The 14,020-nt window shown below is 37.6% G+C and overlaps 1 protein-coding gene across 5 annotated transcripts in view; it reads right to left on the bottom strand.

The window, feature by feature from the left end:
* LOC150080216 (histone-lysine N-methyltransferase 2C-like) overlaps positions 1-14,020 on the bottom strand; it is a 1,301,638-nt gene that overhangs the window by 914,311 nt on the left and 373,307 nt on the right. For all 5 annotated transcript variants that reach the window (XM_090381514.1, XM_090381519.1, XM_090381517.1 and 2 more), the window contains exon 22: positions 1,367-1,531. In XM_090381514.1, coding sequence (XP_090237640.1) covers positions 1,367-1,531 — 165 coding nt within the window. The remainder of the gene's footprint in view (positions 1-1,366; positions 1,532-14,020) is intronic.

The following is a 14,020-nucleotide window of genomic DNA, read 5'->3' as shown; positions in this document are numbered from 1 at the left end:
TTGGAATCACATAGCATTGCAGGGTCCAAAATGCCATCGTCATGCAGTAGAGGACGTTGAACGGGATGCCGTGTGAACAGCGATCCTGCTGGAAGTCAGCATTTGCGAACCGGTTCCCGAGGCAGTAGGATGGACGAGTATTCAAACGTTGAACTGGCCAACATGCACCTCACGTATGGAGCTGTGGACTGTAATGGGCATGCCACTCTGCGCTTGTACCAGGAACGTTTTCCGCACAGGCGTGCTCCTCATCATACGATTTTCGCACGTGTGCACAGAAGGTTACGTGAGACTGGTTGTTTCACGAGAGGTACCATGAATCGAGAGCGAACGACGAGGACGCCAGACAATGAGAATGTCCTACGTCTTGCAGAAGGCAATCCGAGTACGAGTACTCGAGCGATAGGCCAACGATTGGGTATTTCCCAATCCACTGTATGGAGGATACTGTCAACAAACCAAATGAGTTCATACCATCTGCAACGCATCCAATCATTGGAGCCTGCGGATTATCCACTCCGGAGGACTTTTGCTACTTGGTTTCTTCAACAGAAATGGTTCGCAAATGCTGACTTCCAGCAGGATCGCTATTCACGCGACCTCTCGTTCAACATCCTCCACCACATGACGAAGGCATTTCGGACCCTGCAATGTTATGTGATTCCGATTCGTCTTTGTGCCCCCTACACCTCCTGCAAGTTTGTCGCGCTGGTAGTGAATCACCCTGTATAATAATGTATTATTTAATCAATAATAATAATAACAAAAATAAAAATAATTCAAAATAAAATAAATAATAATAACAAATATAAAATAGTAAAAATTAAACTTTTATGATTCTGCTGTAACTGACTTTTTCAATTAACTAATTAAGGGCCAATCCTGACTATATCAAAATAAAAAGAATTCTGCTGAATTTGAAAAATATATTTGTATTTCAAAATTAACACAAATGTGATCAAAAAAAATTAGAAGGATAAACATCAGAAACCAAATCCAAACCCAATAATTGTAAAATATGCCAGTAAACAGTAAAAGTTGGCAGATATGCAGTTCCACTTAGCTTAGACAATGATATGACAAGGTCAATGAAGTCTTTCAACAACAGCTCATAGTCATCATTATATTATCCAAAAAGAAAAAAAAAAAAAAAAAACATTTGATTGTTAGATGCTGGAATATAAGTATTAATAGCTATGAAGCTTCATTTAGGTAAATAAATGCTTTACATTCCTTTCTGACTTTGTCCACACTTTACTTGCACAGCCATTAATTAAACAGAAGAGAAAGAAATATATAGCCATAAAATAAAAGATAGCTGTGAAAATAAAATCTCAGAGATTACTTAATTCTATTACCTACTTACCTATCACACTGAATACACTGTATTACAAGATCATTTTCTTGATAGTTTTGTTGGCAAACAGGGCATATTATCTGGCTTGCACATGGACCACACTGAGTATAATTGGTCTGCCAGTGACAAGAATAGCCAGGTGATTTTGATCCACAGGTGAGGCATATTACACACCTAGAAAACATTTTATTAAAATTATTGTTTAAGCGTAAATAGTTTTTAAATAACTAACTAAAATTGAGTGGACATTTCTTAATTTTCCTTAAAGTGCACTACTATTGCAATTCCTCTTTGGGTAGGAAGAGGGAAGAGAATTTTCAAAGGCTGCAAGCTATATGCATCACAGTGTAATTTCATAGGTGTCTATCCTACAAAACTTGACAATCTAGGCATTTACTGAAGTAAAAGGAAGAACATATAAGGAACAATACTGAGTTTATAACAGTTGTAGAGTAATATGAAGAAACCATGATCAGACTATCTAGTTCTCCCCTCCCCTCCTCCAACACCAACTACAACAAACCATGAAAACATGATTAAAATATAATTCCACATATTTTCACAAATTACTTAAACCTTTACAAGAGCTGAAGCAAATCACATATTTTATTTAATACAGGTTGTTTAACAACAACAACCTGTATTAATAAAAGATAATATGAACTGAAAATTTCTTATGTTATAGGTGCACTGAATTTTGAAAAATATTCATCAAAAAAAGTGACCTCCCACAACTGTAGTACTCACTGATATTCCCTCTATTCTTTAAGATGTTAAACTACATGTCTGTAAATAAATAAATAAATAAAAAAAAAAAAAGTGTATTTTAAAGATATAGCAACCTTACAATTCGTTAACCTGGATAGCTTCAAAAGAAATAATAGCAGAGCAAAATACTTTATTAATCATGCTTAAATTACTTAAATTGACATAAGTCATTCAACTATAGTCAAAATTTCTAACCTACTGCTGCCAACTTGAGGCTACAGCATGGATCAATAATAGTCTCATCAACATCACCTCTTACCTCAAACAGTATGGACTCTCAATCAATCCACAAAAACAAAACTAATGGTGTTTTTCCTCAAACCAACCCCTGCAGTAATATTACTCAATAGAATTGTAATATCTGCCACTCCCACTCACATAGATTTGGGAATAGTATTCAACCCAAAACTGAGGTTTTATGCTCATATAGACAAGCTCACATCCAGAGCAGTCTCTCTTCGATGGGCAGCCAAATGCAATTAATCTATGTCAAGGATCCTCAATTAATTAGAAAATTCATTAGAACAGTAATTTACACTCCAATCCACTATGCCACTGAAGTGTAGGCATCATCAGCTACAACAACAAAGAAGCCAATCCTCGATGTAGAATACTGGCTCCTTAAATGGGGTAATCGGAAAGCTTGTCTCCCACCATAGGACAGAACTACAGTCTTAGCTACTTGGCTACTTCACTGGGGATGCAGCAACAGCCTGATATCACTATAATACAGTAATACCCCGAAGTTACGCGATAGGTGGGTCCGACGAAAATCGCGTAAGTCGAATTCGCGTAAGTCGGGGTACAACTTTGCATATAAATACATATAAATTTTGCTTAATTGGGACCAAGGACTAACAAAAACACTAGTTTAGAAGAAAAATATTAATAAAATTGCAGTTCTTTATACATATTAATACAAAATATGTATTAAAAAACAAATGACTTACGTTAAAAAATTATTTCGATGTCGATGGCTTCATAAAATCTAACAAATTCGTCTGACGACACAGCCCGTTCTTTTTTTCACGGAGAATTTCTTCGTAGCAAGCTAATAATTTTTTTATTCCTTGCTTTGTAGCTATAACGCGTTCTTCGTTGGAGTCTATGTTTTCTAAAATTTTTAAGCCCTTTACAATTGAGCCCTTTTCAATTTTCAACCTGTCAAGTTTGCAATTGTCATATGCCTTTCGCCGTTGCTTCGTTTAGGCCTGTAGCACGTGCAATATCACATGGTCTTTCATTTCGCTCAAAGCGTTTCACAATTTTATATTTTTTCTCTATCGACAGAGGCGGACTGGCCATAAGCCTTACCGGGGCAACCCCGGTGGGCCAGTGTGATTTTGGCCATAAACCATAGTATGAGGCCACTATAAATTTTCCCGGGTAAGAATTTTTGATCCAGTCCGCCTCTGTTTATCGATAATTGCTTTTCTTTTTCTCTCTGAATCTGCAGTGTCTTCACCAGGACGCTTCCTTTTCACACCTTTTAAGTATTTTACTCATTTTTAGGGAATAAAGCACAATTACAAAACGAGGAGGCACGCTTGATACGCATAAACAAAGCTGCGCGCATGTAGCAACTGAATAAACAACACCATAAAGGCAGAGATACACTATTAACACCTCACATTTCTAGGGGTTACTACCATAAAACAATAAAAATCCAGTTGCGTTTCTGCTAGTGAAATCTGTTATAAACTGGTAGTAAACTCGATCTAATTGCATTTGTGATTATACCGATAGCTGGAATTGTGTTGGTTTTTACGTTATTATGGTGAAATGTGTTTCCCCTTCACTGATATAAAAAACATAAAAGCAGCAAAGTTGAATTTTGTTCATCTTTCGCTCACATTCTCCGCCGTCGCACCGTATATCGATAACATATGAAAAACGACCTTGAAGATAGTGGGCGGCAGCGTTAACGAAAAAATCAAGAACCGCGTAACTCCGAGTTCGCGTAAGTCGGGGTATTACTGTACAACGATTGGTAGCTACAGTTAAAATATCATGGGCCAAATCTCAACAAGATGCATTTGGGATTCATGTTACTAGCAAATACCCAAGCCAGAACATCAGTCAATCCTGATGCTCTGCTCAAAGCATCAGAGGCTTCATATCTAAGATTGTTTCCTCCCAATTCAAATGCTACCTGAAGTACAGCACCTTGATGCCAAATTGAATAAGTTTTGCACCAATAGAACCTATACGAAAGAGGCCTTAGCAACTCGTCCGGATCCCAGAAGCCAATAAGAATAAGTTCGTGCTCCTCTCCACACCATCCTCCAAGCTCTCCTGTGCTTCAAAGAAATTCATTTGCTACCTGCAGGAGCTAAGTACACATGCTTCTGTAAACAAGAAGCATGTGTACAGAAGCATGCTTCTGTAAACAAGAGCACATTGATAAGTATCCACAGTGAAAGTGCAAATGTCATTAGTGTATATTATATATATTGCAAATATGAGCTTATGTGGTGTAGCATTGAAATACAATTAATACTTGCACCATGCGAGGAATCATAACAGCATGTTTCATTTTTTAATTTTTACTTTTATATCATTGTGTAGATAATTACTCATTTAATTCTGATGTGAGCCCTTCGCCTTTGGCCATAACAGGACAGCTCCAACTTTAATTACATTTATCTACATTGTAATCATCTAGTTGCAATAAAGATATTCTCTTCCCCCAGCCCAACCAAATGTTTGACATGCTCAGTAAAACTGACAGCAACATGCACAAATTGGTTAACTATAAGAAGTACAGACAGAGCGTTCTCTTGTCCATCAAGGAGACCTCTGCACCATAATTAAAGTTATGTTCATTTACAAATCTGCAGTTGCTTATTTTTTTTTGTCATTTATTTAATTAATTAATTTTTTTGTTACGCACTGTCCACTGTGTTACTTTAAGTGCCTCACTGAAATTATTAACCACTGGCACTCACATACCGTGAAGGGATACGTAAGGGTTTTCTCCAAAATAAAGATTGTATTTATTTATACATAGGAACTTTGCTAACAGGGATATGGAGGTGATTATCCAATTGCATAAGGCAATGGTTAGGCCCGCATCTTGAGTACTGCACAGAAGTCTGGAGGCCACATTTTACAAAGAATATAAATCTGGTGGGAGGGCAATGAAATAAAAGCTTTAATTCCACTAATCGCAGTGCCTGGAGACTAGGCATCTGCAAAGTGATCTGCTTGAGGTGTTTGAGGCTATGAATGGATTGAGCAAGTTCAATGTTGAAGGCATTCTTCCTTTTGCTAAGAGGACACATGAGAGGGCATATATTCAAATTGAGGAAGGATGGTTGCAAAATAGATGTGGGGGTGTTCACTCGCGGCCAGAAGGTGGTTGACAGCTGGAACAAACTTTCATCCATTATGGAAGTTGGTTGTTTTAATAAATTCAAAGAAGAACTAGAAAAATTGAAATAGTATAGCCCTTAGGAGGCACATGTAGAAGTCTGTGTGGCATGTCAAAACAATCAAATTTTTGTTATTATTATTGTGCTTTATTATTTTTGTACTTTTAAAACATTAAAATATGGTTTATGGGGGGGGGGGATTTATTACACTTTGGTAAGTTTTTAGTTTTTAAAATTGCATATCAGAAACTTAAATTTTAAATTAATGCTATTAAGCAAGCAGTAATTTTAAAAGAAATGAAGTAGTAATGATTTGAACTTTTGACTAATAGTGTATTTAAGATACAAGGTATCTTAAATACACTATTAACTTACACAGAGTTACTATCGAAAATTGGTGCATTATAGCTTTTGTTGCTAATGCGCCAATTAACCCTAAATCAAATCAAATCAAACTATCAAAAATAAAGAGTATATATATATATATATATATATCTATATATAATATATTGAGTAAGGCAGTCTTCAGCAGATCTCTTCCCATTTACATCAACCTATTTAAGCAAGGCAAGTTTTTCTGCTATGACAGAATTAAACACAAAATTCAGTGGTAAACTTTTAGAAAATAATTTAATTGCGGTCCTCAACAATTAAAGATCTGCACATTTTTGAAATTTTCATTTCATTCAAACCATTTAAAAGTTTTACATTAAATTAATTACAATTTAGGGGCTTAGAGAGGAACAGGTATCCTGTGTGTTATCAGACACAGCCTAAAACACTGATGGATCCAATATCTCTCAATTACAGAAGATTTAGGAGAAGTCCGGTTGGCCTGCCTCCCTAAAATCCACTCATGCACACCTTCTCGTTGGTAAGCCCTGTTACGTCACTTAGGTGGCAACGAACGTGTAGAGTGGTTCTCTTCAAGACGCCTGGTCAGCGTGAAGAGGAAAAGACCAAACCTTCCAGCATATGACAGCACGACAGAGCAAATGGCCCTCAGTCCCCAGCAGCTTTCACTCTCCCTCATATGGCAGCGAGAGGATCAGAGTGGAAGCAGAGTATGCTAAGAATCTCTGGGTAAGACCAGGCTGCCATGCACGGAAACTGAACTTGGCCTGTTATAACGTAAGATCGCTCATCGGTGAAGACAGGATATTAGAGCTGGAAAAGGAATTAGAAAATGTGAATTGGAATATCATCGGTTTGGCTGAAACAAGAAGAAGAAATGAATCACTTATAAGTTTATCAAGTGGAAATCTGCTGTACACCAATGGAAACAGTGAAAGGAGTGAAGGTGGAGTTGGCTTTCTGGTCCATAAAGATTTTAAAAACAACATTTTGGAATTCAAAAGTACATCACCAAGGGTGTCAAGACTAATACTCAAGATTTCTAAGAAGTACAAGCTAAAGGTTATAATGATTTATGCACCAACATCGAGCCATAATGATGAAGAGGTTGAAGAAATGTACACCGAAATTGAGAGTCTTCTAGATGAGCAGAAAACCCACTACACTATTATTAGGGGGACTTCAATGCTAAGGTTGGAAAAAGGCAAAACAGCGCAGAAAGAGGAACTATAGGAAATTTTGGAATTGGTGAAAGACATGTGGAATTTGCAGTATCTCAAGGACTGTCGGTAATGAACACTTTTTTCAAGAAAAGGGTGAACAGAAAGTGGACACGGAAGAGTCCAAATGGATTAACAACCAATGAAATTGACTTCATCCTCACTAACAGAAGATATATTGTAAATGATGTTACCATCTTGAATAAGGTAAATGTTGTAAGTGATCACAGAATGGTAAGATGTACACTTGATATAGATGTAGCAAAGGAAAGGAAAAAACTGACTCGAGTAAATAATACAAAGGTCTTTGAGATAACAGAAGAGGAGAAAAAGCAGTATGTACTGGAACTTAAGAACAAGTTTGAGCTTCTGCAGACTTATCAGGACCAAGATATCGACGAGGAATATTACAACTTTCTGAAAGTGATAAAGCCCAAGAAACCTATAGGGAAAAAGAAATCCAAAGAAGAAAAAAATTAGTCAAGAAACACTTGTCATGATGAACCGAAGACGACAAATGAAGAGCAAGAAAAACACTGACAGGGAGAAAATTGAGTATACTGAGTTATGAAAAGCCATTAGAAAGAGACTCAGAGAGGACATAAGAAGATTTAACACAAGAAAAGTAGAACAAGCATTAAGGGAAAACAAAGGATTTAAATCAGCAGCCATGAGCAGTAATACAGAAAGACAAATGATACTGAAACTGAAGAATAGCGATGGTGTACTTATATTTTTTTTTTTTTTTTGGTAGTTGTTGGCGCATAGGCTTCTGTGGCCATAATGCACCTTCCAAGGTTTTTTGCAGTACATTTAATCCAAGCCCGAGGCGGGAATCAAACCCGCGACCTTTTGTTGCCAGGCAGGCAATTTACCCACCCGGCTAGCCCGGTCGGCAGGTGTAGTGTACTTATAAACAGCAGAGAAGGCATAATTCAAATAGCAGAAGACTACTATAGAGAATTATACAAAGGGTACTAGGAACGTTTTGCAATACAGCTTTGTTTATTTAATTTTTTCAAAGTAATTTCCTCTACATTCAATACACCTCTCTATCCTCCGAAACCAATCTTTAAACCAGTTCTGCCAAGTTTCACTAGGGAGTAAAGCACACTCGTTGTCCCAAGCCCATAGAAGGTCCTCATCACTTGAAAACCGCCTCCCTTTTAGCTTCATTTTCACATGCGGGAACAGTGCCAAGTTGCAGGGAGCAAGGTCTCACCTGTAGGGAGGGTGCTCGAGAGGTTTCAGTCCTGTCATGGTCAAATATTCGGTGCAGGCTTTGGCGCGGCGAGCTGCAGCATTATCGTGATGGAGGTACCAGGTGTCCATTCTTGACTTTGGCCGCAGGTTCTTCATAGATCCAATGATTTTAGGCAGGCATTGTTCAGTATACCACTTAGCTGTGACTGTCTTCTGCGTGTCCAAATGACACGTTCCACAATTCCACTCGATTTGAAAAATACAGCTATCATTTTCTTCTTTAGAGATCGGGATTTTCTGACAATTACGGTGTGTCGTCATCATCAAAGACCCAAACTTTGTTTTGAGCCTTGGTCGGCAGATCGTAATAGTACAGCCAAGTCTCGTCACCTGTCACGATGTTGTTCACATACCGAGTTTGTCCCTTATGAAACTTTTTTAACATCTCCCGGCACCAAGTCACACGTCGTGTCATCTGCTCTTCAGTCAGTTGATGCGGCAACCAGAGAGAACAAAGTTTCTTCACGTGCAAATGATCTTGCAGAATCAAATGAATTGCTGGTGCATTTAGGCCCAAAGTATCCTCTATCTGTTGGTAGGTCACTCGCCTGTTTTCGTCAAGCATTTTCCTCACAGCAGTAACGTTTTCCTCCGTAACTGACGTTCGTGGCCTTCCTGGCCTCTCAGAATCCTCCAGAGTGAAATTTCCCCTTTGGAATTCTCTATACCACCTGAATATCGTTGTACAATGTCATGTACAATGTTAGATAAGAAGAGAAACACATAGATTAGGCAGCAAACTCAAGTAAAGGACATTCTTATCAAAACTAAAAAACTAAAATGGTCTTGGGCAGGACACATAGCTCGAAGACATGATGACAGATGGACTAAGAAAATAACAGGATGGTACCCAAGAGGAGTAGAAGAAAACGTGGAAGACAAAGGCGGAGATGGATAGATGAAATTCATGAGTTTTCGGGTAGTAAATGGATGGCCAGTGCTCAAAACAGAAGGAACTGGAAAGTTGCTGTAGAGGCCTTCATCCTGCAGTGGATTGAAAATGGCTGATGATGATGATGATGAATTACAATTTCCTTGTAATTTTATCTATTATTATTTATTGACATTTGCATAAGAATATATGAATAGGTATGTATAAAATATACAGACATATGCAAATATTATTAATCTAATCATTTTTACAATCAACTAGTTGCAGTTAAACTGTTTAATGTTCAAACTCGGTACAATGGATGAACAAAAGAATTGTATGCCTCAAATTGTAGGTACTGAAGGTACTTATTTTTTTGAAAAGGGGTACTTTGCCTGGGTTAAGGATAAGGTGGAGTTAGTAAAATGTCAGGACAAAGGTGCATCAGTCAAGTTTTTGTGTGATGAGTATGGTATTGGTTCATTTACCGTTTATGATTTGATGAAACAGAAAAAAAATCTGTTAAAATTTTATGGTGATAGTGATTTACCCGAGTTAATGGAACTCAGGAAGACATTACACCGGACAAAGAATGTAGAAATAGACAAAGTATTAATGGAATAGATCCGACAGCGCCAAAGTGAAAAATACCCTCTCAATCATTCTATTATCTTAGCCCAGGCAAAACTTTTCCATGAGCAGTTAGGCATAACTATACCCTGTGAGTATACATCAGGCTGGCATGCAAAATTTAAGAAAGGTAACGTTCTTCGTATCTTGGCAGTGTATGATGAAAAACCATCAGCTGATTATGATGGTGTAGAGGCATATTTGGGCGAGTTTGCAAAATTAATTGATGATAACTTGGAAGAATATTGGAGGTATATTCCTAGAAAAACTGTTGTTGCACCCGAGGAATCAGCACCCAGTGGATAAATACTCGAAAGGATAACAGTTTTAGGTTGTGCAAATGCTGCAGGTTCACATAAAACGAAACTGCTTGTTATCGGTAAAAGCAAAAATTCAAGAGCTTTCAAAGGAGTAAGTCTTTCCAGTTATTTACAAGGCAAACAAACGAGCATGGATTACCAAACCAAAACTTCCTTGATTGGTTTGAAAACCATTTTGTACCAGAGGCTAAAGTACATTGTACATCTGCAGAGCTTCCCCAGTGACAGCAAGATAATGTTAATTCTTGATAATTATGCAGCACATCCTGATGCACAATTTCTTATCAAAGATGTGTTTGCTGTATATCTGTCACCTAACTGTATGTCCTTGATCCAGCCAATGGATCAAGGAATACTGAGGTCATTCAAGGCAATCTATAAGAATGAATTCATGCATAGAATGCAACATGCGTGTTGGAATAGACATTTCAAAAAGATTTTAATATCAAGGATGCAACCTGGATTGCTGCAAAACCCTGGGACAGGATTGATGAAGACACTTTAAAACATGGTTGGCATAATTTATGGAAAGAATCAGTCTTTGATGATGCAACAGGATATGGAAAGGTTCAGCAGATGGGCTGAGAGGTGGCAAATGAAGTTTAACGTTGACAAATGTAAAGTACTACATATGGGAAACAGCAACGTATCAACTCTGTGATACTACACTGACAGTGGTAGAGAATGAAAAGGACCTGGTGGTGCAGGCAGATATGAAGTTCTCTGAGCAGTGCAGATGGACTGCAAAAAGTAGCTCATAGTGTCTTGTCAATGATATACAGGAATTTTTCTAGCAGGGATAAGCAGGTGATTATTCCCTTGTATAAGGCAATGGTCAAGCCACAACTTGAATACTGTATACAGGTCTGGAGACCTCATTTCAAGAAGGATGTAGAGCTGCTGGAACGAGTACACAGAAGGGCAACAAGATTAGTGAATGGAACAAAGGGTTGCTCTTACGAAGAAAGGCTTAAGTTTTGCAAATTACAGTGTCTGGAGACTAGGCACCGGTGAGGTGATCTGATAGAGGTGTATAAAGCCTTGAATGGTTTGAGTATGCTCAATGCCGATGGGATTCTTCCCCTTGCTCAGAATAATCACCTGAGAGGGCATAAATTCAGATTGAGGAAAGACAGATGTAGGATAGATGTGCGGAAATTTGCCTTTAGCCAGCAGGTAGTTGGTTGGTGGAACAGACTTCCATCCCTTGTTGTGGAAGTTGATAGCCTAAATAAATTTAAGGCTCAGCTGGACAGGTATTTCAGTGAAATGGAAGTGTTTTTTATTTTGTTGATCATGAACAACATGATCTCATTGGATTTAGGGTGTCAAGTGAAAAGAAAATTTGCATTGACTTGAATTTTGCTAAAGGTTTGTCATGTCCTGTCCTGAGGCTCAGCTATTGGATTATGATGCAGTGGAAGAGTGCCTCCACATTTTTATTTATTTATTTATTTATTTTTCAGTTGATTATAAGATACAATTGCCCCTTGTACAGTGTGCAAGCCAGAGGGGTATTTTGATGATGATACTCCAGTTACAGACAGTGAAATCTGTGATATGGTAATGAATGAAAATAACGAGGATGATGATACTATTGAAGAAGAAAAAAAATCTGTATTGAAAAAATGATAAGCCTTACCTTACAGAACTGATTCATGGAATGGAATGGAATGGAGGAGTTTTGCTACAGAGCATCATAATGTATCTTTATAAAATTCAAGAATTGCTTATAAAAGAAAGACCCAAATATCTACCACAACTTAGTTTAAAGGTTATATTTCAGAAACTGGCTTCCAAGGTAAACTCTACAGACATGTACAGCATCTATGCCTGAATCCCAGCATTCAACTTCTGGTAAGTCTATCCCATCAACTACATCTTCCCAAAACTGTCAAGATATTTCTTCTGATGATGCCATATAATTTTATGAATCAACTCAGCTCAATAAATATTCATATTTTATTTTCTTGCATTATTTCTTCTCTTTTTTGTTCATTTTAGGCCTGACTACCTAAACTCCAGCAAAAAAAACCCTATCCAGCAACACTCAAGTTACTGGGCAGCAGGATAAAAGGTTCCACACCTGTACTTCATTTCTGCTTACTAGCTAGCCCAAGTCATATTTCAGTAAATCTTCACATTCTTCTCCGAGTCTTTTTAAGGTCCATGTGCATCCATCATGTTAAAATAAAAAAAGATCATTTTTTCTATTGAACAAAAACCTGCACCATGTTCACAAACACACACAAAAAAAGGTGCTTAACTGTCAACTTTAATGAGTCTTTTCTTGAATTTAACTGGAATAACATGGACATATCACTCTCACTAATAACATATTTCTTGAAAATTTACTTAGTACCACAAAAACAAAACCAAGTGAAGAAAAAACTTCATCGAGTGACTGCATGAGTACTACTAAGTAAGAAAGTTTAAGAAAAACACTTTACTATGTGATATATTTAATTAGTGTATTGGTATAAAAAGGACAATAGATACAATCAAACCCCAAACAATACCAATAACTAAATAAAACTGCTACACTCTGAACTTCTACACTGAAATCTATCTGTCTTCATTCTTAGGCTCTATAAAATTACGTACAAAGAGAAGTTAACAAAGGTTGACAATACATCACATGAACTCAACTTTATGTGATGGATGATCATTTAATTCACAGACTGGTGCAAGATCTTAATTGTCATCGTCTGAACCTTCTGTGGATTTCTCTTTCATGATACTACACTCCCTTGAACTTTACACATTTTTGCCACCGTTGTACCCATGCATTAAATACTTCATTAAAGCCATTTTTCAAAAGATTGCGGAAGTGCTTCCATTGTAGCTCTGCAAGCATCATTGTCAGACGCAAAACACTTGCCTTTCAGAACTTTCTTCAGATGTGGAAACAGGAAGAAATCACACGGGGCTAAGACCAGTTAATAAGGAAGATGTGGTAGAACCTTGGCAACTATGACAGTGATCACTGGCTGCACACTATTACCATATGGGATCTGGCATTGCCTTGATGGAGAAACCACTTCATACTGGAAAGTTCTTTGATGTTTCTCATTGTTTGACTCTGAAAACCTCAGAGTATGCTTCCTTATTCATACTTGTTCCACGAGGCACAAAATGTGTAACAAGAATGGCTTTTATGTCAAAAAACACAAGAACCATTTGTTTGCCAACCGAACAAATTTCTTAGGTCTTGGTGAATCAGAAGGGGTTCACTCACTCAACTGTTTTGTCTCTGGATCATAGTGAAAAATCCAAGTTTCATCACAAGTCAGTATTCGATTTAAGAAGTTTTGACCCTGTGTTTCAAAGTAATCAAGCAATTCTTTACACAAATCTACTCTTTGCTTATTTTGTTCTGGAGTCAAATTGTTTGGAATCCAGTGGGCACAGATTTTCAACATTTTAAGGAGCACTACCATATAAAATGGACATTCTAACAGCTAATTTGCGAAGTAAAATTCACCTGCCTTCATACAAGATTTCCTGGGCTTTTGTGATTTGCTAAAGAGTTGAGGACGAAGGCTGGGCAGATCTTGGGTCATCTGCAACAGACTCATGCTCTTCACTGAATCACTTCTGCCATTTAAATATGGCCGTCCTATCAAGATACTTGTTGTCGTACGCTTCATTCATCTCTTTAACTGTTTCCAATGCATTTAAGCCCCGTCCGACACAATAACAAATCACACATTGCTGTTCAATCTGTATGTCTCGCATGATACTTGCCAGTGAGACAGTGACACACGGCAAAAAAGAATTCTCTTCACTCAACACTAACTCAACAAATACTGGCACACAGAGTCTGCTCAGTAGTGATCAGGAAGAGAGCCTCTAGCAGCAAT

Source organism: Mastigoproctus giganteus, chromosome 9 (genome assembly GCF_048544385.1).
Source record: "Mastigoproctus giganteus isolate SK-2022 chromosome 9, ASM4854438v1, whole genome shotgun sequence".
In the NCBI taxonomy this organism is placed as follows: Eukaryota; Metazoa; Arthropoda; class Arachnida; order Uropygi; family Thelyphonidae; genus Mastigoproctus; species Mastigoproctus giganteus.
This window is presented reverse-complemented; position numbering and strand designations above follow the sequence as displayed.